The 25,820-nt window shown below is 45.8% G+C and overlaps 1 protein-coding gene across 1 annotated transcript in view; it reads left to right on the forward strand.

Moving 5' to 3' along the window:
• Nucleotides 1–25,820, forward strand: part of ACACA (acetyl-CoA carboxylase alpha) — a 124,616-nt gene that overhangs the window by 59,615 nt on the left and 39,181 nt on the right. The window contains exons 35-44 of the mRNA XM_083806085.1: nucleotides 2,440–2,481; nucleotides 3,003–3,218; nucleotides 3,740–3,895; nucleotides 5,448–5,651; nucleotides 8,145–8,300; nucleotides 8,917–9,063; nucleotides 20,931–21,200; nucleotides 21,545–21,642; nucleotides 22,408–22,528; nucleotides 22,971–23,081. Coding sequence (XP_083662211.1) covers nucleotides 2,440–2,481; nucleotides 3,003–3,218; nucleotides 3,740–3,895; nucleotides 5,448–5,651; nucleotides 8,145–8,300; nucleotides 8,917–9,063; nucleotides 20,931–21,200; nucleotides 21,545–21,642; nucleotides 22,408–22,528; nucleotides 22,971–23,081 — 1,521 coding nt within the window. The remainder of the gene's footprint in view (nucleotides 1–2,439; nucleotides 2,482–3,002; nucleotides 3,219–3,739; nucleotides 3,896–5,447; nucleotides 5,652–8,144; nucleotides 8,301–8,916; nucleotides 9,064–20,930; nucleotides 21,201–21,544; nucleotides 21,643–22,407; nucleotides 22,529–22,970; nucleotides 23,082–25,820) is intronic.

Below are 25,820 nucleotides of genomic sequence, written 5' to 3' on the forward strand. Positions count from 1 at the left end.
TAGAAAAAAATGTATTTCGTACCTAGTGTGGTGATTTCTTTAGTCGTCTTACTGATTTTAGAATAGCTTAGAGAAGTGATTGAAGTGACTTGCTAAATTTCATGTAGTGACTTAGCGAAGGGGAATACGCTCGGTGCTTTTGCTGCTATGAATTACTTCTTTCCCCTGGGTTTGGCGTCAGTGAGGGTTAGTTTGGCCCTGTCTTCAAGGTGGCAGTGTAAAGCATAAACAGGATTTTCATCCCCGCTGTACCTGCTTTACAACTCTGGAGGTTGTTTGGAGTCTTGAAAGTCCAAGAAATTCGTCCTGTGTTTAACAAACCTGGTTTAGCCAGCTTGTCACTGCGTGGGAATCCCTGGCCATGGTGCAGCTACAGATGGGTATTAATGAGCAGCTTAGGTAGGAAACTGGGCTCCTTGGAGAAGGATGGCACCCTAGGCCAGAAACGCCAACCTGAGATGGGAAAGAAGGAAGTTTCAGAGAACTGAATTGGTACGTGGGGAATACAAAGTAAAAGGCTGTGAATAGGCTCTGTAGCACGTATCAGCGATCAGCCTTTACCCGGGTCAGATCTGTTTGCCCTGAGCTGCCGCGTGGTGCCAGGCACTGTCAGGATGCTGCTGGCTCCTCAGCCAGAGGACGCGCCGTGGGATGTCGTCTGTTTGCAAAGTTCCTGGAGTTCCTCTGGGGTCCTTAGTGAGTGTCAGTCTTTATTACCGTCTCCTATTCTATTCCGCTTATTACTGGACCAACTATTAACTTAGCTAGGGCCTGGGCTTGGGTTTGTTTTTGTTTTAATTACAGTCTATATAATTAGTTCCCAGCATGTTGAGGTAATAGAGAGTTGCTCCAGCAAGCTTCCAATTTCTTCATCTCATTAGGTTTTTAACGTGATTATTAGTATAATAATCAACTATGATGATTTCTGTTGTAGCTTTTCACATTCTGCGATTTGCAGGGTGTCTTGATTGGCTAATTTAGGCAAATTATTTTGATTGTCTTGATGATGGTTGGTTGATTAGAACACAGCAGGGGTATAATTCTTCTGCCTAGGAAATGGAGCACTCTTTTGGATTTTGGTACCAGAGCACCGAGAATTTTTGTGTGTGTGCACATCTAATTATTATATTTGCCCACAACACTAGTCAAATGCCTTGAAAGCAATTACATTAGTGATAGAATGAGCATGGACGATGTTAGGAGAAATTGGCAGCGTGCAGGGGGCGTACAGGTAGGAGGGATTTGGAAGAGAAAGGAGGAACGTGAAGTGTCCTCTGCGTGCTGGTTTGGTCAGAGTACGGCCGATCCTCGCGGCCTCACCTCTGTGCCTGTTGCCTGAACTTTCAGGCAGGATTTCCTGAACTGCTGGCTAGTCTGAAAGGCACGCTCCAGTCAAACACAGGTTATTTTGTTCAGCTGAGAGCTATCAGGTGGCTTTCTGGGGACTGTTTTTTATTGGAGGTAAAGATGATTTACTAGGTGGTTACTTCCAGCCTTAAAAGCTGTGTTGCTCAGTGGAGCCTTATATTCTGTCATTATTCACTGGTTGCACTGAGTCAAGCTAGGGTTGCTGTCCTTCATTGGCAGTGGAGATGTGACACCAGGTCAGATGCCTTCTTCTTCAGGTCAGATACCTTCTCGATAAGTTCTGGCCAGTTGTGTGTGCTCTCTCCTCTCACCTTTAGCATAAATGGCTGGTATTCTCGTGATGGTACAAAGCATTCGTAAAAGTTCCTCCGCCCAGTGAAAGTAATTCCACAGAAATGAAAGGCTTTGCTTGGATGGAACTGGAGGGGATAGATAGAAGGATGCTGTCTAGTCTTGTTATCTTCTTCTAAGACATGCAGTGCACCACAGAAGGATGTAAACCCTTTGCAATTTGGTAGGATTTTATCTGTGCAATAGAATAGCAGAGAAACCTAATCATGTTTGTGGGATTTTTGTAGACTGCTGTTTAATACACAAGTATAAAGTTCTTTTATTACAATTCATTATTTTCCTTGGGAAGAGAATATTTCTAGCAGTAAAGATATAAAGAGAGCTATTGAATACAGATCATTGTTTTGTGTACATCAGCTTACATAATAGGGTGTTAATACCATTGTGCGTCTCCCAAACATTTCCACAATAACTGTAATAATCGTAGAACTAGAAGAAGTTTCCCACTACTGTGTCTGGACAGTTCCGTCTTATTGTCTGTTGACAATTGACAAGAATAATCAAAAGCCAGTCAAGTAGCATCTATTGTATTGGCAGCGAAGATGGGTCTAAACTACCTCTGCTGCCTTGTTGAGGGTAACTTGATTTTCCACCACTCGGTGATGCTGAAAAAGTAGCTTGGAACAACTTCTATTATCTCCTCTGCTGTGGTGCTACTGCAGATCTGATCAAGTGGCTTGCTTTTGGGGGACTAACGTCATTATTTTTATTTTCAAACAGAGAGAATTTCCAAAGTTCTTCACTTTCCGTGCCCGGGATAAGGTAGGTTGTACATCCTGAAACTCTTCTCTAAGCGTTGACACTATCCTTCCCTCACATGGCTGTTCAATGGCAGTCTAAGAGGGAGCTACGTCAGCCCAGCCTCACCGCGTGGTGCGGTATCATCTTCTTCCCACACGCAGCAGTAGGTGTCAGTAACAATGAGGAGTCTCTGGTAATGTGGGATAAAAATTCACACATTTGGAAGCCTGACTTGAGGCTTCTGTTTTTGTGGATTTTATTGGCAGCATAACAAAGGAGGTTAAGAAGCTGATTCAATACCAAAATTACTGGCTTCTGTGAAAAAGAAGTTCTTGGGAGAATGAGCTTGAGAACTTGCTGTCTTGCAGTTTGTGTTCTACTCCCAGCATTTCAACAATTTCTTTTGAATTTTTAGGCTGTTCGTTAAATATGAAAATTTTTAATGGTTATTGTCCAGATTTCCCCATCCTCAGCATTCCACCTTGTTAACCCACCCTCCTCTTTTACATCCTTTCTTTCCTGTATGTGCTGGGTGCCTCCAGTTTGAAGAAGATAGAATCTACCGTCATCTGGAGCCAGCTCTGGCCTTCCAGCTGGAGCTGAACAGAATGCGAAACTTCGACCTCACTGCCATCCCATGTGCCAACCATAAAATGCATCTCTACCTTGGAGCAGCTAAAGTTGAAGTAGGAACAGAGGTGACAGACTACAGGTTCTTCGTGAGGGCTATTATAAGGCATTCAGACCTGGTTACCAAGGTGAGTTTTGTCACCCTCTGCAAGGTCTCTTTGCAAGAGAGCCTATGAAACTCTGTAAATCAGTGTAGAAATCTGCCTGAAAACACATTGCGTGCACAGAGCACTGCAGATGGGTGCCCTCTCTTTGCTCACACTGGCTCTACAGGAGCATGTCTTCAGAGACCCACTATTCCTGTGCCTCAGGGAGATATTGCTTTGGCCCAAGTGGATAGTCAGCAATCCTTGCGTTTTGAGGCAATAGTTGTTTCGTTGCGTTCCTCCTGCCCTACTGCAGTAAGAATTTGCCCTGCCCAGGTTCTTATTTGTGCTGACCTGAGCAGGTCGGATGGGTCTGTGGATCCAGGGAGTGGGAGTGAGACTGGCTCTGTGACTGCGATTGATCTGATTGAGGGTTGCACGTCCTGCTGAAACTGATGTAGCCTATTTTCTCGGTCAAGTCCTTCTGCAGTTTTTTAAACACTGTTTACTTGGGCTGTGATTTTTGAGTAGAAAGTAAATTATTTGTTGACAATGTCTGGCAGGAAGCCTCCTTTGAGTATCTGCAAAATGAAGGAGAGCGATTGCTTTTGGAAGCCATGGACGAGCTGGAGGTGGCATTTAATAACACCAACGTGCGCACTGACTGCAATCACATCTTCTTAAATTTTGTGCCTACTGTCATCATGGACCCATCAAAGGTATGGCCTCTTCTCCAGCCCTGAAGTGTTTGTTCTTGGGCTTAACTCACCAGAATGAAATGGTTGTTTGTTGTCTTTTTATGCTAGCCTCTGGGTAGAGCTAGTAGTTTGTTACTACCGGAAAGAAACAGAGTAATGCCAGGGGTTAACCTTGAGTCTGTTGGGATAGTTTTGCAAGCCTTTTAGGTAAAAAGAGCTTTTAATACCTGTACTGTTTGCAAGAACTACTTCTGTGTTTTTTTTGTTTGTTTTTTTTTTTTAATTTTTAGATGTGATGGATTAAAATAGAAACGTTATGTGTTTGTTTTTTTTTTTAATGGAATTTAAATTCAATTTTAGAACGTTAAAAATGTATTTTTGTAGTTCAGCATTTACTTGTAATACATACTGGTTACAAATGCATTCCAGTGTATGATAGACTGAAGTTAAGTTTAACAATCCTTTTGCTGCTGAAAACATAAAGAAAGTAGAGTCATATAACGATTGGATGTCTCTAACTAAAGATAGTCTTGATGTTGAGCTGCTAAACCAACTTTTTTCAAAAGCAGAGAGCACAGTTTTTGTTTTAAGTTAAAAGGCACACAATTAGCTTATTTCAAGTGAGGAACCTCTTTAGAAGTAAAGAGGGAGGAAAGCTTTTCTACCAATCTATGAATGAGTATTAAGTGTGAGATTTTAGAACTAGCAGTGTTATTCCTAGAAAAAGGAATTGTCCTTTGGACAATGCAGTTCACTTCCTCTGTTTAAATTAAGAACCAGTTTATCAAAAACAAGGTTTTGTATTTGAAACTATACTTATTTTTTTTCATAGCATTTTGAATAACTCCTCTCTCAGGTCATCCAGAGCCTTCAGTTCTCAGGCACTTCAGAGGAACCTGGGATACGCAGCCCCTGGAAGCCCCTTCAAGTGTATGCCATGGCTTTTTCCTGAGCAGCTGTGGAAAAGGGACTTTTTTGGAAAGAATGTTAAAAGCAGACTATAAATTGCCTTCCTTTAATATGCACTATTTGCCAACAGTAGTATATTATGAAGTTTAATAGAACACCAGAAGGCCAAGCTCCAAGTAGTAATTACTTTGTTGATTTAAAGCACAGTACCGCATGTGCCATGAAACATGATTATTGTGCGTATAAGTGCTACATAACTGTTTGTCAGGGATTTCACTTTCTGCATTTTGTAGTTCTTAGCTGTGAGCTATACTTGCAGGAAGAAAGGTCAATGAAGGGGAAGCAGCAGGCATGCTGTGCTTGGCTGGGGTACGTGGTGCCAGGAGGAAAAAAGGATGGGAATCCAGTGCTGGCCCCGTACCTCAGTGGTCCCTGGAATTTGAGTTGGACTCCTGTCTGTCTCAAGGCTTGTTAGGGTGAGAATGGACGGGCCGCTGGGGTCCGGTAACAGCCCGGGACACGTGCTGCGGCTTGGAGCTCTGATCTTCTGTGTTCTGGTGCCCCTCCTGTGCGCTGGGTGCCCCTTGGAGCAGCAGAACGGAGGAGGGACAGAAGTGGTGGATGTGTCCTGAAAGTGAGGGACGTTCTTCTTGTGTGTTTTAAGATTGAAGAATCCGTGCGGAGCATGGTGATGCGCTACGGGAGTCGCCTGTGGAAACTCCGCGTCCTCCAAGCCGAGCTGAAGATCAACATTCGGTTGACACCGACCGGGAAGGCAATTCCCATCCGTCTCTTCCTGACCAACGAGTCAGGCTACTACTTGGACATCAGTCTGTACAAAGAAGTAACGGACTCCAGGACAGCACAGGTGTGCTTCCATATGGCTCCATTGTTTTGTGAACAAAGTGTTGGGGGACGGGGGGGGGACGACAAATTATACCTGAAAAAGCTCTTCCGTGGTTTGCTGTGTTTCCAGGTAATATAGAATTGCCATTCAACTTTGCCATAGAAAGGAGAATGTATCATGAAGACAATCTTGCAAGAGGCATGTAGGTGTGCAAAATGCACTAAGTTTTGTAAAAGTGCATGTCCTCTAATTGTTTTGCGTATACCTTGAGGTATTTGTACATCTGTTTTCCTCTGTGGCAGAGTGCTCAAAAAAGTAATAGAAAAGTAATCACCGTTGATGCTCATCTTGCAGGCCATAATCAAAAATACTATTTATTATATGTTTCCCTGAATAAGTAGAGAAAATCTGTGAACTTTATTCTAAATTCTAAAGGTATAGGAAATGACTTGGGTAGGATGCTATAAAACCGTTGAAGGTGCCTTTATGTCATTTCTATTAAGCATAATAGGCTCTTTTGTAACCGTTGTGGCTATTCAGGTCTTTGTGCTTTTCATGGCACAGGAATATTGTGGTTAACTCAAATACTTGCATATGCTAAAATACATGGACCAGAGGATACATGAAAAATATTTAAATACAGAAATGTTTACATCTCCCTTTCTAATAATCTCTCTGCCATGCAGTGCTAGCAACAGAATAAATCACTTGGGCAGTGTTCATGTGGAAAGCAGAGTGCTGAGTCACCTTTTCTCCCCCTCTTCTCCATTTAAATTTTTCCAGCAAGCTGCCTGGCTGCACAGCCTGTCCAGTTCTGGAGATCCTAGAACAGATAGTGTCCGTATGCTTTGCTTCATTTCTGCTTTTGAGTGGAGATGAGGAAAGAAAAGGGCGTTTTAATAATCTCTAGTAGCTGGTCTTGACCCTCAAGTTCCATTAGTCACTTGTGAAGGTCACCTTTTCTCTTAAACTCTGTCTCTGATGAGCTTTCTGCTTTTTTAAGGGTAGAAGATTGTGCTTGCGTGTGTACAGCTTTTAGCAACTTTTCCAATATTTGATTTTTTTCGGGATATTAAACCAGTTCTATTTAAACATTCTACTGATAAGAATTACTTCAATTAATAGTTTGAGTAGCTGAGAGGAAGGTTTGTCTTCTAAAAAAAAAAAAAAATGACACCTTCAAGCTTTCTGAGCACCTTTGATAGATTTCCCCTTTATGACAGAGGTTTAGTAGGAGGGTTTGTGTCTGTATATATTTTCCTGTTTTTCAGAGGGTTATTTTGAACTTATATTCAAATTCTCTGAAAAGATTTCAAACATTACTGATGTACCAGGTGCTTGCTTACCTGGTACCACTCATGATTTTTGAAGAATGGAAAAATTAATTGATCATGAGAGAGGGACCCCTGATCTCTTGTTCCGCAGTTTCTGCAGTGACGAGTGGTTGTGCTGACCTCAGTACAGGCGTCTCCAGTTCCTGCAGAATTGATCTGAAATTTTCCAGAGGTTTTGAGAATTGTGCCCCAAGTTCAGTAACACTTCCTAACACAGGCACTGTCACAAATGTTTGTTATTCTGGATAAATATTTCTCTCGTTGAAGAAACTATTTCATGAAGTTTCTGAAGACTGAAAAGAACATGACCTTTAATTTGAATCCGAAAAACTAAAATAGGGTTTATTTACTGAATTTTCTCTCGTGTGGAATTCTTCAATTAACTTCCCTGCAATTAGAAAAAGGCCCTGTAGTTTACAGCATTAGAGCTGATCACCATTCTGTTAAAAACAAAACAAAACAAAACCACAAAAGAACCCCAGCAGAAACTAATCGTGTTGCTTCTGTCAGACATGTTTCAATTAAGCAGCATTTGTACAGTGGTGTCCCAGTTAAGCAGTGCTTTTCGTGTTTATTTCTCAGTTGAAATAGATTTCCTTCCGAGTCCTGGCTGAGTGGAATATATAGTGCCATGAAGCATGGCAGCTGATAATTCATGTTGCTACTCTGGGAAAATCTTTTAAACTTATAATATCAAAACTTCAAGCCAAATGACATATGCAAGTCTTGACCTAGCTTCCATGATCAGTCAGTGGAGATACGGATGCAGTGCTGTTCGACTCCATAAATAACAGAGTTCTCCTCTCTGCTCCCAGCTATCACAATCCATCGGCACAGATACGGTGTCAGGGGAAATACTGGTGAATGTGAAGTCATCTAAGTCACAGGCTTGTTTCTGTGGGGATGTGGCTCTGCTCACTTTGCTTTCTGCTGTGATTCGGTAATAAGTCAGTGATGCTCAGAACCATGCCGTTATGGTCCAGCACTGTCTCCAAAGGGTAGTAATGCATGATAAAGCATGGCGTTTCAGGGTATGTGAGCATTAACATATTATATTTGTAGAGAACAGAAACAAGCCTGATCAGTCTGGAATATCCAGATGATTTTTGTTAAAATACGGATGGGGTAGGTCTAAGGAGCCAGCAGGTTAAATCGTAACTGGTCGTGTTTTGTGCTGCAGATTATGTTCCAGGCCTATGGGGATAAACAGGGGCCACTCCATGGGATGCTGATCAATACCCCGTACGTGACCAAGGACCTGCTTCAGTCCAAGAGATTCCAAGCACAGTCTTTAGGGACATCCTACGTCTATGACATTCCTGAGATGTTTCGGCAGGTAAGTGCCCTCTGTTAAGGCCTCCTGGTTTGTGCTGAAGTTTTGTACCTGCAGAGTACTTGTCTGTTGCCATCCTTGTTTGTCAGGGAAAAGAGTGGCCTTGAATGCCTAGCAATGGTTCCCCAGGGTATATGCAACCATGGATTGATTCTGCTTTGAAAAAAAAAAAAAAAAAGGATTCCTTATACGCTGTTGCTGTAGATCCATTAATAAATCTAACAGCAGAAGTTGAAATGTAAACCATCTTGCATTTCGTTTGTTTCTTTGTTTTACCACCCTGTTATCTGGCCTCTGTAGGAGGTTGGACAGTGCAGGAGTGATAGTGCCTAGGATAGGAGTCATACATTATTAGATGTGTTAATGAGTTTCAGAATTGATTGTGTATCTGATTTGCTGGGTCCTGTCCTGAATCACATAATTTGAATTATGCTAATCTGGGTGAAACTGTTTCATAGTTTAAATTCCAAAATAAGTGATGTCCGCTGAATACTGTCAGTCAAACTGGGTGTTGGGGGATTCAGAGTGTTTTGTCCTGAATACTAATTCACAGTAGATTGAATAATAAAAATGTTTGCAGATGATACTCTCAACAAAAATTTATTTTTTCATCCTATAGTCTTTGATTAAACTCTGGGATTCGATGAATGAACATGCATTCCTGCCAACACCACCGCTGCCGTCTGACATACTAACGTACACCGAGTTGGTGTTGGATGATCAGGGCCAGCTCGTGCACATGAACAGGCTGCCGGGAGGAAATGAGGCAAGTTGCACTTTCTTTATGACTACTTTTGTTTCCATGTCCTGCAGTATATTGTGTCTTGGACTGGGTTTGACAATTGTAATGAAAATTTACCAGGCCAGCCACAAAATCTATTCATTCAGTCTTTCATAGATGAAGTCTCACTCTTGAAAATGGGATTTTTGTTTCATTAAAAATTAATACCTCCCATACAATGGGTATTTTAAACTCTGTAGTAAATGATGATTCCATTTCAAACCTGTTCCTATGCTATTTTTTCCTTCATAATTAAAAAGTGCTCGTTCAGCTATTCCAGGTAACTGGGGTTTATATTTGAACAAAATATGTTTTACAAAACTAAATGGAAATGTTTTCATTTGCTTAAAAAATGAAAAACCAATTTTATGCTTTCCATTTGAATACTCACCTTGCAGTATTTGTGTAGCGCACTAGCAAGGTGTGTGCAACATCCCCCTCTAGTGAATGATTTCCTTGGGACTAACAAGCTGCTAATGCTGTCAGGGTAATAGAGTTACTCCTTCGGCTCAAGCTGGACCAGGCTGTACTGTGGTGGGCTTTTCCTGGTGTGTCTTTACATTAGCAAGCCAAAGATTGCAGCATTAAAATGGCTGAAGAATAAAGCTAACTAGTAGAAGGTATGTTTATTTTTTTTTTGTCCAGGCTAGGTGGGATTCCATAAATGAATGTTTCTGCAGTAATTTAAATTTGAACAGTTCTAAGTGATGGAATAATTTTTTACTTTTTTTTCTTTTTTTCTTTTTTCTTTTTTTTTTGGCACTGTTGAACAGTGCCTTTTACTAGATATCTAAGACTTGCCAAAGTTCTATTCTTACATCAAAAACATCAAGTTTAGTGATGAGAGGAAATAGGGTTTTTTATTTATATTTATTACATGTCTCTTGTCAGGGGAAGGTTTTGACAATCATGTTTTCAGATTGAACCTAATCAGTAAATGGTGACTATGGGAACACTACTTCCTTGTCTTTTGCTGGCCTATAGAAAAAATGTCTTAACTAGTATAATTATACATGAAATGAACGATTCCCTGCATTCTTAGTGAAAGCTGAGGCTGCGGTGCTGTGGAGGCTTATGCCATCATCTTTCCCTCTTTCTGTGCTCTCATTCAGCGTTTGAGTGGATGGTGGCTAGGGAAATAGCAAAGTCCCTCAGGGATGTAGCTCTGTTCTTGCTGAAATTACAAGCACAGAGCTGCCTGGGCATGAACATGTAGTGTTTACTCTGCCAGTATGAATACAAATAGTCTTATTATAAGAGATTCTGCACCCAAAGACCACCAAAAAAAAATTAGGAGTTTTTTTAACCCTTGGTAGACTTAGTTGTGCTCAATCCGAAAACAAATGACCTGTCCGTAGTGGTGTGCGTGGTGTTGCTATCTCGGGCACGGGTGCAGGCCCTTCTGTGGCGGGTAGGCCGAGGGGTTGAGTTGACTGGAAAGTAAGACAGAAGATTATAAAACACAACGTTCCCCCACATTTTTCAGTCTGCTGAAGATCGTTTCTCATGGAGGTATATGGCAAATTGTAACCTGCCTTTTAACGGCTTCCCAGAAACGAGGTGAGGGGCTGGCTGTGGAAGTCCCAGCCCTGGGTTCTGTCACGGGGAAGCCCAGCGAGGTGGAACCGAGAGCTGCTCCGCGCGCTCCCCCAGAGCCACGCCGCTAAAAGCTGCTCGTGCTCAGCTGTCAGCCAGGCCTGTCGGCACCTGGACGAGTTACTGTAGGACCATGTGCAGCTGGAATGAGGGTTGAGGCGTTAGTATTGAATTCTGTTACCAATAGCCACTGCACACAATAGCGCTCATTCACACGTGAGAGCGGTCAATCTGAGGAAGAGGTTCCAGCAGCAGGCTGAAGGACAGGTGACATTCAAGGGGTGACGAGCTGCCGAACAGATTCATTCCTCCCTGCTGCACTTTCTTTATCAGGATGAGCCGACTTTAGGCTTTTATGGTTTAATTTCGTTTGGCTGAGGAAACAAATTTTCACAAACGTGCACTCGAGTTTCTCTTCCACATGAAGATGGCTGCAGGGGTGGAGGAAGGGACAGCACGCTAGCTAAATGCAGGGCATGAGCCTTTCCTTTGTTAGGGCTGTAAGTGGATCCATTCTGCTTTTTTGTGATCAGTCTGCACAGCAGCTGGGCAGAGAAACACAGCATCTTATCCGCCAGGGAGTGAAGATCCTTGCAGTAATCCATCTGTGTGGCAGGAGCTGGTGGTACTGCACAGGGAGAGGAGACATGCCGTGAGGAGCTGGAGAAAAAATGTTGGTTCTGCACATCTTCCATGCAATACAATGGTGAACCATTCTCAAAACATGGCATGTTTTGTTGGCTCTCTAAAATGGTCTGAATTTGTCAGGGAGAAGTTTTGTGCTCAGGTAGATGTATTTGACTTCAAAATGCTAAAAGCCCATACACGCTGAGTACAGCGGAGGTGATTCCCAAGGAAGGACTACCGAGGGGAAGTTGAGGTTGCCAAGCTTTGCAGTGGCTTGCTTGGTAGCCTTAGTCAAAGTTTTCACTGCCTTGGTTTGGTCATATCCTAATACAACGGGAGTACTTTGGGGTGCTGTGAGGATAATTTAAACAAACATGTTTTAAGAGTCTTTGAAATTATACTTGCTAAATAAGTGTTATCGTGTTATACAGTGTTTATTCCCTCAGTTTTGGTTAGTAACACGTAATGGTCAGTGCCAGTGGAGCCCGTGGCCTGGAGCTCTCACCAGAGCAGGCCCCAGTGAGCTGCCGGGTGGGAGTGCTTGTTAGGAACTTTCCAAGTAAATGTGATTTTTTTTTTTCCAGCAAAAGTTGCTGATTTTCTGAAACCAAAATCTTTTGAGAGGTACATTGTGTATTTCTTACTAAAGAAGAAATTTCTGACTGTCATAAATACAGCTGCTGTTTAGTGCATTCAGGCTCTTATTACTGTTGTACATGTTTTAGATCAGAGACTCAAACACATTCCCCCCACTCAAACTATTCCCCCGTGCAAGTGAGAGCCTTACCATTGCGGTATCAGCTGTGCTGAGGTAGGGCTTGTCTTTTCTGTTGGGGCTGTGCTACACGGCCTGAACAATTACATTTTCTCTATGTGAAAAGGGGTCAAGGCACTCTTCCTCTTAAAGCATTCAGCTCAGCTGAGTGCCCTAATTGTTTTAGCTAGCTGGCGAAATTGAGAAGCCGGCATAAAATCCAGGAGATTTGTGGTCAGCATGTTCAACTGGATGTCAACAACCGAAGTTGCAATCCCTGCTCTAATACGGGGCGCAGAGCGAGAGCTTGAAGCTGGGAGTCTCCCATCCTCACAGAGTTTGCAAGCAGTGTTCTGGGCTAACCTGGCTGACGCTGTTTGTCTGTGTTTTCAGGAAAATCTGTGAAATGGGAAGTATCAAGAACTTTCACAATACAAGAGGTTTTTCTCCGCTTAGCTTGTGACCACTTCATGTAACCCACCACCTCATTTGGCAGTAATTATCTCTTTGCTAGTAGTCTCAACAAAGAAGCCAAGGACTTAATGGACCATGAAAATACAACTTGCTATTTATTCCTAGACAGTGCTTGCTCCTTCTGAGCAGAGGATCCCGTGTCTTGTCACGGCCACGCGGGGGAGCTTGCAGTGCTGCTGGCCGGGCCGGCTGCTCTCATAGCCCTGAAGACATCGCTAATGCGGGGCCTTTTTCCAGTCCCTTGCCCACGCAGTGCAGCCAGAGTTCTTGCTGAAACGCATCTGCTGTGTCTTTGGACTGCAGACAGAATCCTGGATGTTGCCTGGAGCTCTCTGCTAGATGGTGTTTGTTCCGGATCCTTCACACTAAGCTCATGAACCGTCTCCCGGTCTCTAGTTACCCTTTCTTGTGTGCCCTCTATTACTGATCTGGCTGCTTTGGCACCTCTGCTTACATGCAAGATTGTTCCAATAAGCTCTGCCTGCTACCATAAAACTTCAGTAAGCCAGCACACTTGAGAAGACTGAATTCGCAGCCCTAAAAAGTTAAGAACAGTTTGCAAATAATTTTCAGAGCTGGTGGGTATAGAAGAGAGCTGAAGGAGACAGTATTTTATCAGCAAAATCAAACACCAGTCAATAGCTCCCTTGTAATGCTCTGGAGTGCATTACTGAATAAAGACTGTGGGACAAACGGGCCGTAATTTAATGCACGACTGTGAGCACATCAAGAACTAAGCACCAGAGGATGCTCAGCCTGTCTCCAATCTAGGATAGACTCGGACCATTGAAATATGCAGTGGTTATGTAGGTGGAAGGAAACAAAATCCATTTGCATAAGACTACAAATAACTATGTTTACTCTATAATGTTTTTAAGAAGAGAATTTTACGTTCATACCGTTGCCTGGATGCTCATCTAGATTATGGCACAAGACTTCTATCATTCCTGCTAGTTTAATTCTTAACACAAATAAATAAATAATCTGGAAGCCTTTTTGTTTAGTGGCACAATCTTCCATGATTCTGGCTAAGATCTTTGTTGTAGAGGTGTGTGACTGGGACTTTCTACTCTGCTGTTGGGAGGGATGGGTTTGGAAGGATGCAGCACTGAGTCCTGCTGGCAGAGCGTGAGAGCAGCCCCGGGCACCTTGGAGTGTCCTGCTCTGCAGGCGGCTCTCCTCGGGAAGCTGCGCCGGCAGCTCGGCTCTGCCCTGCCTGTCTTCGAAGCCTCTGATGGTGCTCTGCAGTTACGTGGCTGTGCTAGAATAGGGAAAACTCAGAGAGTCCGAAATTGTGTGAATGCAGACAGGCACACAGCGCTAGATTTCAGGAGTGTGCAACAACTCACACAGTATTAAAAACCCTGTTCCTTGCAGTAGTTCTGCTGCAGACACAACCTGTAGCGTAGTGACACCTCTTCAAATGCCCGTTGGAGATGGCTCTGTTCAGCAGATTAACATATAGGCTGAAATCTCAGTGTAAAAAGGTAATTCCCTCAGCCTGATGGAGAGCCCAGTACATTACTTGTCATTCCTGAGCTGGGCGTCGATGTTTTCCTATAGCCCTTTATGTGTTTTGACTACACTTCACTATGATCCTTTGGCACCAGGACCGCACCATCCACTGAGAAGACCCAACAAACCTTCAAGGACAAGGAGAAAGCGAGCGCCTGCAGCAACACCCCACGTTTCCCTTCATCTCCGCCTCATGCAGCGTCCCTGCAAAACGTGCCATTTTCCCTATTGGCACTAGATGTCACAGTTTTTCCTTCTCAGTAGCGTAAGGTTCAGAAATGATCCATGAGCTGGAGCGGCGGCAGGCGCCCTGTCCTGTGAACGGGGAAGATCTGGCCGGGTGAAGCTCGGGGTGGCGGTGGGCAGAGGGCTGCTCAAACACCGCTTCGCCAGCTCCCCGCGCCGCCTGCGGCTGCCAGGTGGAGCTAATGAATGTTATACAAGCAGAGCCTAATAGCTGAACTGCATGTTCTGCTCTGTCACCCCGTGTTCCTGCATTTTATGATAGGCACAGGGTGTTAAAGCATCAGCCGGGCTACCTCCAGCAGGTAGATAAGGTAGGGAAGGTGGGGAGTGTACGGCGGCAGTCAGTGAATTGCCAGGAAGGGGAATGGAAACCATCCGGGCAGCCGCTTCCCCCACCCCCAGCCCACCACAATTACCGTAAAAATAGTTGCTTCTCTTTGTGTTTCCCAGTCCTTTCCTTGATGAGTTTTGGGAGCAGTCCTGACCCGAAGGCTCTAGTGGCAGTGGGAATGGGTTTAAATAACAGGGAAGCCGGACAACTCTCCGTGCCGCACAGCGAGTGGCGTCTCCTCATCTCAAACGCTCGTGGTGCAATTTCAGAAGGTGATCCTCCTTTGGCAGAATAATTTTAGCCCCTTTCAATGAGACGCTCGGGTGTCACCGGGAGACGTGGGGGTAGGGAGCTGAGCACGTTTTTGTCAGACTGCAGACTGTTATTTTTGGTAAAGGAGGGAATGTCTTGTGACAAGCGGAATACAATATAAATTCACAAAGGGTCCCCCAGCATCACTGGAAGCTATTTTTTCCCCTCTTATAAGCCAAGATCATTTGATATAACCTAAAGAGTAGGAGGTGTGTGGAGCATAGGACTGGTGGGGGTTCTTTCGAGTCCTGTTGGGGTTGGGATGGATGGGTGTTATATCGGTCCGTGGAGCCTCTGGTAGTGAACGGGAGCTGTGGAGCTAGGCACGAGTACTCTGTGCTCCCCTGAGTTGTTCAAGGGGTTGGTATTCCTGCAGGTTGGTACCCTCAGCGTGCTGTTTCTCACACTGCTGTAGACACAGAAAAAGGACTGATTTTTTTTAAAAAGCTCCACGTATGTTGTAGCAATACGACAAGTTTGAGCTTTGAAAAGGCTTTTCTTAACAACTGGAGGTTATGAGCCTCTGATACACATCTCTGAGCTAGAATTTATGGTTATTTAAAAGATGAATTTTAGAAGTTTATAAGAATATAACTCAGTTTTCTGGAAGTATTTTGAAATTCTCAAATACCTGCAGCACTAGAGCACAGCTTTTGTATTTTGATGTGAACGTTTGAAGACCTGTATACAGAAAGCTCCTAATAAAGGTTTTCCTTTGGTCTCCGTAATCCACAACTTCACGAGATGCAAACTATTTCAGCTCAAGTTTTCAGGCTTTACACCCTGCCTCAGGAGAAGTTATTTATTGCTTGGTTTTGAAAATTTCATCAGCACTACTTCTGTTTTGGTGCAAAAGCAGGCAGTGCTGCTCCCAATTAATTCTGAGGGCTTGGACAGGAACTTGAATTTGATGGAGAATTTGGTCGGGGTTCAACAAGATGCCCTTGGCTATCCCCAAGAGACATGGTTCCACCTTCAGACCTTGCAGCACACAAATCTATGAGGTAAAAACTAATTCTGCAGTCTTCAGTGGCTTTTTTGAGCTTCCCTTTTGGCGCTGTGCATGCCCACCCTCTGTCAGTGAGCCTCAGCCAGCCCTTTGCTGCCTTGCCATCCGAGGGCCGCTTGGTGTGGTGAAGGGAACCCAGGCAGGAGGAGTTCACATCTCGTTCCTTTCAAGCGGCCTTTCAGTGCCGCTACCTCGCGGCTCCGTTTACCGAGCGGCTCTTTGTCACGTCTCGTCCTGGAACCGCTTCTTCGCAGCTCCGTCCGCTCGGCCCCGCGCTGCTCGGAGGGCCCTGCCCGGCGTGTGCTGGGCCGTGCCTCCCGCGGCCGCTGCTCGGGCTGCCGAGTGCCGCCTTCCTCAGAGCCAAGGAGAGAGCGGAGCAATCCTGGGCTTTGGCATCCCTTCTCTATCAAGGCACGAAGTCTGAAGGCCTCTAGCAGCCCATCGTGCCCTCCTTCTGGGAGCTGGTCCTTGTTGAAAATAAAATTTTACAGCTTTTGGGCATGTGTAAGTGCAGAGAGGCTTTATTGCAGATATGAAATTGTGGGCATCAGGCTCAAATGGCGAAAGACAAAACTAGTTAGGGCCGCGTCGAGTAACATTTCTGGGGGCGTGTTTGATCCCCTAATAAAACACCTCGTCCAGTGCTGTGCAGCAGTCATCAGCCTTCTGGGGTCAGCGGACACTGGTTTAGCTTCTGAATAGGCAGAGGTTGGTTAGGGGGAAAACAGCATGCGTTCCTGTGCCCTGCCAGCGTCACGGCGTGGGTGCACGGCAGCAGGAACGGGGTTTTGGTCATGTTCAGCTGCGGCTCTCCCAGGGCCGGGCTCCACAGTTGTTGCATTTCCTCTCTTGTTGTAACTTTAGCACGTAATACACACTGACGTTCAGCTGTACTTACATTTTATGTATATTTCTAGCGTGTAAAACATAGGGCATAGCTGCAGCAGATCGGGAACCAGACAGCGTTTTGTGCCAGGGTTCTTTAGGTTCAGCTGTCCTACTTCGAGGCTCTTTGAGACCCACATCCAGCTCTCCAAATCTGGAGGTGAACGAATAAAACGAAGCATGGCATAAAGTACCTGGGCTCAAACATTATCCTAGCTGTGGGAGAGAAAAACGACGCGCTTGGCCCGGCTTGAGCACAGATGCCGCCGCAGACCGGGCTGTTCCAGCTTCTGTCGGGTTTTATGTCCGCTGCGCTTCCCCAGGAGTTGCAGGTCCTGCAGGGAGGAGGCTGGGGGGCTCCTGCTGCCTGCAGAGCGGCCCCCCCGGCGCCGGCCTCCCCTCGCTCAGCGCCGTCCTGCTTCGCGCAGGGAGCCTGCAGCCGGTCGCTTCCCCATTCCCCTCGATGCCTGTTGTCAACAGCCCCGGCTGCCACTGGCAGTCAATTTGTAACTGCATCAGTGTGTGTATTACCGGTCACATCGATAGCGCAATTAATGTTGAAGTCAATTTTGGTGTTAATTTTAGGCCATGATTAGTGTTGACACTGTGTGTCAAACTAACGGCGTTTATGAGCGCCATGAAAACGAACCTTAGTTAATATCATGTTTTTACTATCCGTTAATGGCTGCATTAAGGCAAAGAGCTAGTGGGAGAAGGTGTGTGTAAAATTATATATATAAAACTTGTGCGTAATGTATGTGTGTCAGGCAGTCCTGCCTTGCTGGTGCTATTCAGGGAGCAAATGACATCTGAGCACTGAATCCTAATCACAGTTCGGAACATCAGAAATAATGATCACTTCTGATCGGGGGTTGTGAATAATTCATCCGCTTTGATTTCCACGTTCTGTCCAGTGATACTTTTCAAACCAAATGTGTTCCTACAGGAGAATAATGGTCCCACTTCTTATGGAAATACTGTGGCACAAATCATTTTGCCAACATAAAAACAGTTAAATAAGACGGGTCCTGCTTTTATTTTTTCCTCCCTCTCTTCTTCATTCCCGGGCGTGCTGGGAATAGAGCTGTGGCAGGAGGAGCACTCCCAAACTGTGCTGGCTCTTGAAAGCGCCCGGCTTGAAGCCCCTGCCGCTTACCGTCACCCTTTATTGTTCCGACGGCGCTCTTAAGTGATTAGCTCAGCCTGTCTAATTAACCTGTGAACTCTCCAGTTTTTGGCATGCTGCCGTTAACTCAAGAATCTCGTTGTTTTTTTTTTTTTTTCTGCAATAGAAAGCTGTCCTCCTCTACCCACAAATTTGAACAGAACCTAAATTGTTCGTACCAAAAAAATCCTGAGCGGTGCCCTGTGATTTTTGTTACCGGGTAAATGGCACAAAGCCAGCTCTGTGCAAAAAGACACACGAGTTAATAAAGTGACGCGCTTTGGTTTTTTTTTTTTTCTTTTCTGAAGCAGGATAAGGTTGTTCCATATTTATCAGTCATAAACTATTTTCAGGAGTTTGTGTTTGCTGTGCCCTGGATGGGTAGTTTTTCTTAGTCTGCTAATGAGAATTAACAGAAAGGATTTTATTTATGAGAGGGCACATAATCTCAGTCTAGGGAGCTATTGCAAGACCTCCGTTATAATGCGATTTTTCTAAATAGGAAATGCTTTTAATTTGTCTGTTTTCTGTACTAATGTCAAAACTCATCAGGGTGGTGAAAGCGAAGAAAATCTCTTACATCAGGATGGGCAGAGAGAGCGGTGGGGCCAGCCCTGGACACTCACTGAGCTTGGTCACGAGTCCCCTAGGACCTGGGGCAGGCGTTAATTCAGCTGCCTCATGTGAACGGAGGACGCTGGTATTTCCCTCGCGCTGTGCTGCGGTCATTGTGCAGGTTTCTGGCAATGTCTTTGTGCCTTCCTATCTTCACTGCAGTGACAAGTATTTAGCGAATACAAAGCCCGAGCGTTTCTCTTGCTCGTGGCTTGTGTTCGGCTGCTGGTGCTTGAAGCTTCCTGGTGTGCTCCTGGCTGAGCTCGGCGTGGCTGTAGGGAGGTGGCTGCTTGGACAAAAACCTGGAAATCAGCATTCTGTGCGAGTTTATGGTGCAGTTTTAAAGAGAATATTACCCCCATGGGTTTCTGTCAATAACTAAAACTGTTTTCTGAGGTGGTATCAGAAAGATTTCATTAGGGCCCACTTTGGGGTTTTAGTTATGGCAGAGAGAAAATAAGCCTGCAAAAACAGCGGCGAGACGAGCTGCAGTAGGCGGCAGGGTGTAGGTGGGCACCTTCTGTCTCTCAGAGGCTAATCTTGAAACCTCTGGCTTTGGAGCTGCAGACTTCTTTGACCTGCTGTGTCTAATTGCGAGCTTGCCCCTAGTTGAGAGTCAGGTCAGAGACACAACGTGCAGCCCCCGGCATCTCTTTTCCTGCAGGAGTTAGGTCGGAAGGACAAAGCTTATGTTTCTTCTCCCTTTTTCACCTCTGGTCCTTCTTTTTCTGCTATGAAAAAGGCCAGTAATAGAGAAGCAGAAGTCCAGGAAACCTCTCTGGCTATGTAGGCTTATTTGGGATGAATTGGGTTGCTCTTCTAGACTCTGGACCAGTTGTCCGCGTGCCCCCTGGTCTCTGTACTGAGTGGCTTTTGGTCTGTGTGTCTGACCACGGCTGCGTCCAGTTGTTTTACAACGTTAAAACTTTTCCCTTTAATTTTGCAATGATACCAGAATTTCAGCAAGGCATCCTCTGACCTTTAGGGCTTTACGCTCCTGTGTGTGGGACTGCGGCGGTACCTCTCTCTCCCAAACACTGCAGTTGGGTGCTAGGAGGTAATGGTAAATCTGCAAATATTCAGAAGCAAACAAACAAATTAATCTCATGTGACGTCTCAGTCAGAATAGCAGGGAATGGAACTGAGACCAAGGAGAAGGTGAACAGAAACACCGTCTTTCTGCTAACCTGCAATCTCAGCTCTCAAAAGAGGAGGTGGGAGGGAGGGATCTGTCGGTAGCCGGATTTTTGGATTGCTGCCTGCTTTACTTCCAATGACCCTTTGATTAATTCCTCCGTCTTTTTTATTTTTTTTAATGAGCCTATTATGGCATATCTTATTGCAGATGCTGATTGGATCTCAACTGTGTATCGTGCCATTTTGATTTGGATTAAATGGCACATATCTATCTGCTGCCTCTCCCCTCTCCCCCCTCCCGATTTAGTTCATCATGTGCAGAATTCAGAGTCCCCACAATGAGAGCTTCAGCCCTCCTGATTGCAGAGGCTGTGCAATCGGCTTGAGGAATGTGTACTCAGAGCTTATGATCCCTGGGCAAGCGGAGACTGGGTGATGCATGTGGCTTTCAGGGGACGCTGCGATTTCCATCCGTTAATGGCTTCCAGGGTGGCCAGCTCCCCGGCGCAGCGACACGCGGCCGCTCAGAGATGGAGACGCGGGGTACGGATGCTGCTCGTCTCCATAAGATGGGCCAGAAGAGATGACCCAGTGGTTTTAAAAAAGAAAAATATGCAGCAAAAACATTACGTATCCAGGCAGGTTTGGACAGAAACTGCCGCAGTATCTGGGAAGGAAAAGGGAAAGAGGCAGAGGAAAGAAAGAAGGACAAATAAATAAAGGGAGGGTAGCTATGAAATAAAAGGGTTATTAACTGAGGGCAGGGTGAGACAGAAGCAGGGTGCTGGGGCTCTGAGGTGACACCTGGGCAGAAGGTTGGGAGCTCTGTGCAGGACATCCACCGCACCCGTGGGCTCTGCAGGAACACAGCGCCCTGCGAGAGGGGCGTTCGCAGGCTGCGGCTTGGGCCTGTGAGAAATCCCTGAGCAGGGAGAGGCAGGGCCAGTGTTAATGTCTTGAGTAGGAAGAGAGCCAGAGAGCACGTGCTCCAGTGACCGTGAAAGGCTCGAGCCCTGCCAGCCGTGCTCTGCGCGGGCAGCGCGTGTCGGAGCCGCTGGTAGCGCAGCTCCCAAAGACAATTCAGAAATGAGGGTCCATGAGGGAAGCGGCCCTTGTGCGAGTCCCTGCTTTCACATCTTTTTGGACGTGTGTATTGACTTTGTTGTTCTCTGCTCCTTGATTGCAGATTGGGATGGTAGCTTGGAAAATGACTCTCAAGACCCCCGAGTATCCAGAAGGCCGCGATATCATTGTCATTGGCAACGACATTACCTACCGGATCGGTTCTTTCGGGCCTCAGGAAGACATGCTGTTCCTGAGGGCTTCAGAGCTTGCCCGATCCCATGGCATACCCCGTATCTACGTGGCTGCCAACAGCGGAGCCAGGATCGGCTTGGCCGAGGAGATTCGGCACATGTTCCACGTTGCATGGGAAGACCCGGATGACCCATACAAAGTAAGGAGGCACAGGAATAAGAGGATCAGCTCAGAAAATAACCTTTCTTTTGCACAGCCTCTTTTAACAGAAGTGAGCCGCGTGTTTGCCAGACTGTTAGGTCCAAAGTTGGTATGGGATCTCTCAGGCAGCAGGACTGACATCCAGAATGAATTAGTGCTAAATGTTGAAAGCATCCCTGGCTTTCACTGACCTCAGCTGGAGCAATGAGGTTGAGACAGGATGTCTGTATCACTCTCAAATTAAAATCTGCTCCCTTGAAACATTCTTTTTGGATGGGTTACTGGGGATTGGGAAGGGACTGCCGTTGGGAATGAGATGAACAAGCTGTTTTTTCCCTACAGGGATACAAATACTTGTACCTGACGCCTCAGGACTATAAAAAAGTCAGTGCTCTGAACTCAGTTCACTGTGAACACGTGGAGGACAACGGAGAGTCCAGGTAGGCACAGACACATCAGAGTGAAAAGCTTTCTGTTCATCCTCGGGTGTACGAGAAGGTGATGCGTGTCATGTCCTTGCCTTCAGCTGGAAAGCCGTAGCTCTGCGGTGTCAGGACGTGGAGCAGCGGAGCGCAAAGCTGTGTCACGCAGTGCCTTGCTGGGGGTGGTGCTGTGCTGGCACCGTGCTGGGGTCCAAGTCGTCCCCGAGGGTCCTGCAGTGGTAAAGGCTCTAACAGCAGGACGACGATTCCTGCCCAGGGACTTGCAGTCTGAATTTTGAAAATTACTTTTCTGGTAGACTCCAGAGTAAGGACAGAAGAATCCGTGAGTGAAGGCCAAGGCCTCCGTGCATTCTAGAGGGGAAGGAAGCCGTGAAAGCAAAAAGTAAAGAAAAGAGCCGCATTGTTATCTCTTGTCCTATTTTTTTGTTCCTTTTGGCTACATTTTCTTCCTTTCCTGCCCTTTTTTTTTTCTATAATCAGACTGCTCCTCACGTCCTGGGGGAATGACAGAGTGCTTTTCATGGGATTCCTCTCCCTTGGCATTTGTTCTTCGCAGCGCTGCTCTGACTGTGCATACATCGGGCTGTTCGTGGTGCTCAGCGAGGCTGCAGAATGAGCTCGTGTACTGGTCCTGGATGGGTTTTATGCACATTATTCTTCTGAGCCTTAATGATATTTAGTCACTTTTCATTTTCGTTGTAGCAAACCGGTTCAGCAAATCACTGGACCTTGTGACTCAAAGGCTGTATGTGTCTCCCTCAGGTATAAGATAACAGATATTATCGGGAAGGAAGACGGACTTGGAATAGAGAACCTCAGAGGATCTGGCATGATTGCTGGAGAATCATCTTTAGCCTATGACAGTATTATCACCATCAACTTGGTAATCCCCCACTGCTTTCTGTTCTTCAAACGGTATCATCTATTTCAGCTAAAAATCCTGTAGTGCTATCCAGAGATACATCTGGGATCAGACTTTTGGTTGATGTAAATTGGCTCCTGTAGGCTTTGAGCAGCGCTATTTGCACCATTACGAGGCTGGATCCATTTCAAACTAAATTTAGAACACTTTTAGAAAACAGCCATTTGGCTTCATGTCTGCTTAGTCTATAAGTTACTGCTTCTCCTTGTTTTTAAATAAAATACACACATGTTCAGCTAACGTGTTTTACAAAACAATAGGTCTGGAGTTTTGCAATGCAGATTTTATAACCTTGTAATACAAACATGACTAGTTCTATCTAGACATTTGAATCAATAGGTTTTGGCTGTGTAGTAGGACAGAAATCAACGTGATTTTTTTTTTCTTTTTTTTTTTTTTTAAGGTTACTTGTCGAGCGATTGGAATTGGAGCTTACCTAGTTCGGCTCGGGCAGAGGACCATCCAGGTTGAGAACTCTCATATAATCCTGACCGGCTGCGGAGCCCTTAACAAGGTACGTTTTTACATTTCAGTCTTCAGAGCTATCTGAAGTGAGTTGCTGTTTTTGTGAGTTCTGCCTGAGACTTAAGGAGCTGCCACCACTGTTGTTCTGGCGGGTTCCTTTTGCTGTTAGCTCCTGGAAGAGCTGTGAAGGGGAATCCCAGAGGCTGAACCTACCCTGGTCAGGCTCCTCCTGATCAAAACGAGAGATGACACAGGCCAGACCCAGGAAACTTTCGTGACTTTGCACTCCTTTTTTCTTTTTTCTAAATCTTTTTTTCTTTCTTTCTTTTTCTTTCTTTTTTTCTCTTTTTTTTCCTGGTGAGAAAGCAGTCCTTTCATGCGCCTGTTTCTCTTGACAAGAGCCACTATTCCAGGCATCCTGGTAGGAGATTGGCAGGGGATGCAGGCAAGACTGCAGAATAAGGGCTTGAGCATGAACCAGGTGAAGGAGAAGAAGGAGAAACAGCTTTTAACATAGGCTGTGTGCAGTGACTGAGTGCTACAAGCAGCGAAGCCCACCGACCAGGCAGCATCTTCTCCCACCCACTGTGTACTGCGATAGGGGAAACAGGGTTGTTGCCAGTGTCTGGAAGACCGTGTTTTGAAATATATGGGCCAGAATCACCCTGAACTTCACGTTAACACTGAGGAAGCACTGCAGCCTGGGGAAGTGTGTGTGAACGGCGATTTTCAGGGGGTCAAACCTGCTGGAAGTCTCAGCTGTGCACGGCAGGGGGGAATAACTCGGGCTGGAAGCAAACTCACAGCTTGCACTGCTAAAGTGGCTCTTTTTTTTTTTTCTTCTTTTTTTCCTTCTTTTCCCCCCACCAGAGGCGATTTTTCTCCCTTGCTGCCCCAAGCCTATTAATATCACAGCCTCCGGCTCCTTGTCTGTCGCAGACGCGGCTCGCAGCCGACTCCGCTCTCGTCCCTCTCAGCGAGGGCTTTGTTTACGTGAGAGTTGGGATTGTGCGGGCGCGAGTGCCCTTCCCCATTGTGCAGCTTTGTTCTCAGGCACTCTCCAGCACCTGGGGTGGTTGTGCTTCATCGCAAGCTGCGTTTCAAGGAGTGCCTGCCCGACAATGGGAGATAAAAGGAAAATAGTCTCTCGTTGAATTATTCCCCTGAATAAAGGGGGCTCTGCAGAGAATGAAGCATTGATCCTATCAACTCCAGGATGCAGTACCCTCAGTTAGATCTCTTACACACATCACACACACCTGCATCAATGGAAGGAAAAGAGGCATTTGAAGATCCATCCTTTAAAAAGAGATTGAGTCAGTTTAGTGCTTGCTGAAGTGGAGTATGTTGCCTGATTCCAGCTGTCATTTGTTGGGGATCGGGGTCCTGCAGAGCTTCCCAGATGGCACAGGCAGTCTGTTCAGTCCTCCTCTCCTGCTCCCTTTCGAGGTTTAACTGCACTCTCTACCCATGGAGCGAATGTTTGTTTTTGTAGGACTAGTTTAATCTCACTACATTTTTGGCACTTAAAAATTAAGGATTTAGGCTAAACTAAGCACCTGACATCTGTCAGAAGGCAGAGGCAGAAGGAGAAGCTTTCTGGGGCTGACTTAGCCCATCCTGTTCCGAGGACTCCAGTGGGCTGAATCACTCCGTGTGCCCTTTTCTCTCCCTCCCTGCTCTGTTGGAAAGGCATATACTGTTATGCAGGCACTGAACCCCTTCCTGCCGAGAGGTCAGGCAAAGGAGCAACCTGCGGCATCTTACCCAGCTCTCCCAGTAAGAGGACTAAAGCCCAGACCCAACAGCAAGTTGACCTGTCCTTGAACAGCAGGAGACTGGGAGGCCCCCCCCTCACATCTGGGTGCTGTGGGGTGTCTTGCTGGTGCACGCGATCTTTGTTTTTAAATCCCCGCAGTTCTGGTCAGAGTTTCCTGAATGGATCCAGCTATAGCTGTGTCCCAGAGGTATGACGGAGCGAGGTGACCTCTGGTGCTAGCCTGAAATGCCCAAGCTCATTCCAGCTGAGATCTTAAGCAGGATGCGAAGCAAACAGTGAATGCTGACACGTTTGCATCATCCTGCGGTGGAGGCACTATCTACTTCAGATTGCACTCTCTCTCCCTGTTCTTATATCTAAACCGTTAAACACTTTTGCTGTGGATATAGGTGGACATTTGTTTGGATTTTCTGTTGGCTGGAAGTCAGGTCTCTCTCAGCCAGGGGCCAATTAAGCAGAGCCCTCCCTTGTAGGGGTGCAGAGGGCCTTCGGGCACGAGGCGTGATGTGTCTTGTTCTTTTTTGCCAGTGCGTGAATAAGGCTCCAGAAGGGTCTCGTGGTGGAAAGCTGTTGGGGTTTGTCTCTGTGGAGCAGCTGAGCTCCTTGCTCCCTTGGGTGAGCTGCTGGGAAGAGCCCCGCGCAGGAAGGCAGCGCGCTCCTGGGTGGCGATGGGAAGGTCACCCACCCGAGGGGCAGGGTCTCGAGGAAAGGTTGTGGCTGAAACAAAGATTTGGGCTTTTTCATCGCTGATTTTAATTACTGCCTTCAAAGATGTTGTACCAAACTTATCCGTGGTCTCATGCCAGCACACATACCTTCAAAATGTCTTCTCTCTGTAAGAAGAGAGCGTGCAATGCCAAAATGTTTCTGCAGCAATGGAGACAACTAGGCTTGCAGAAAGCAGTGAGGTGGTGTTTTTTTTCTGGGAAGTTGTTTGATTTTATTATTTTCCTGTGAAATATTGGGTTCTTTTCAGTTTACAAGGGGAGCAGAGGAGGACTGCGAGAA

This window comes from Anser anser, assembly GCF_964211835.1.
Source record: "Anser anser genome assembly, chromosome: 20".
In the NCBI taxonomy this organism is placed as follows: domain Eukaryota; kingdom Metazoa; phylum Chordata; class Aves; order Anseriformes; family Anatidae; genus Anser; species Anser anser.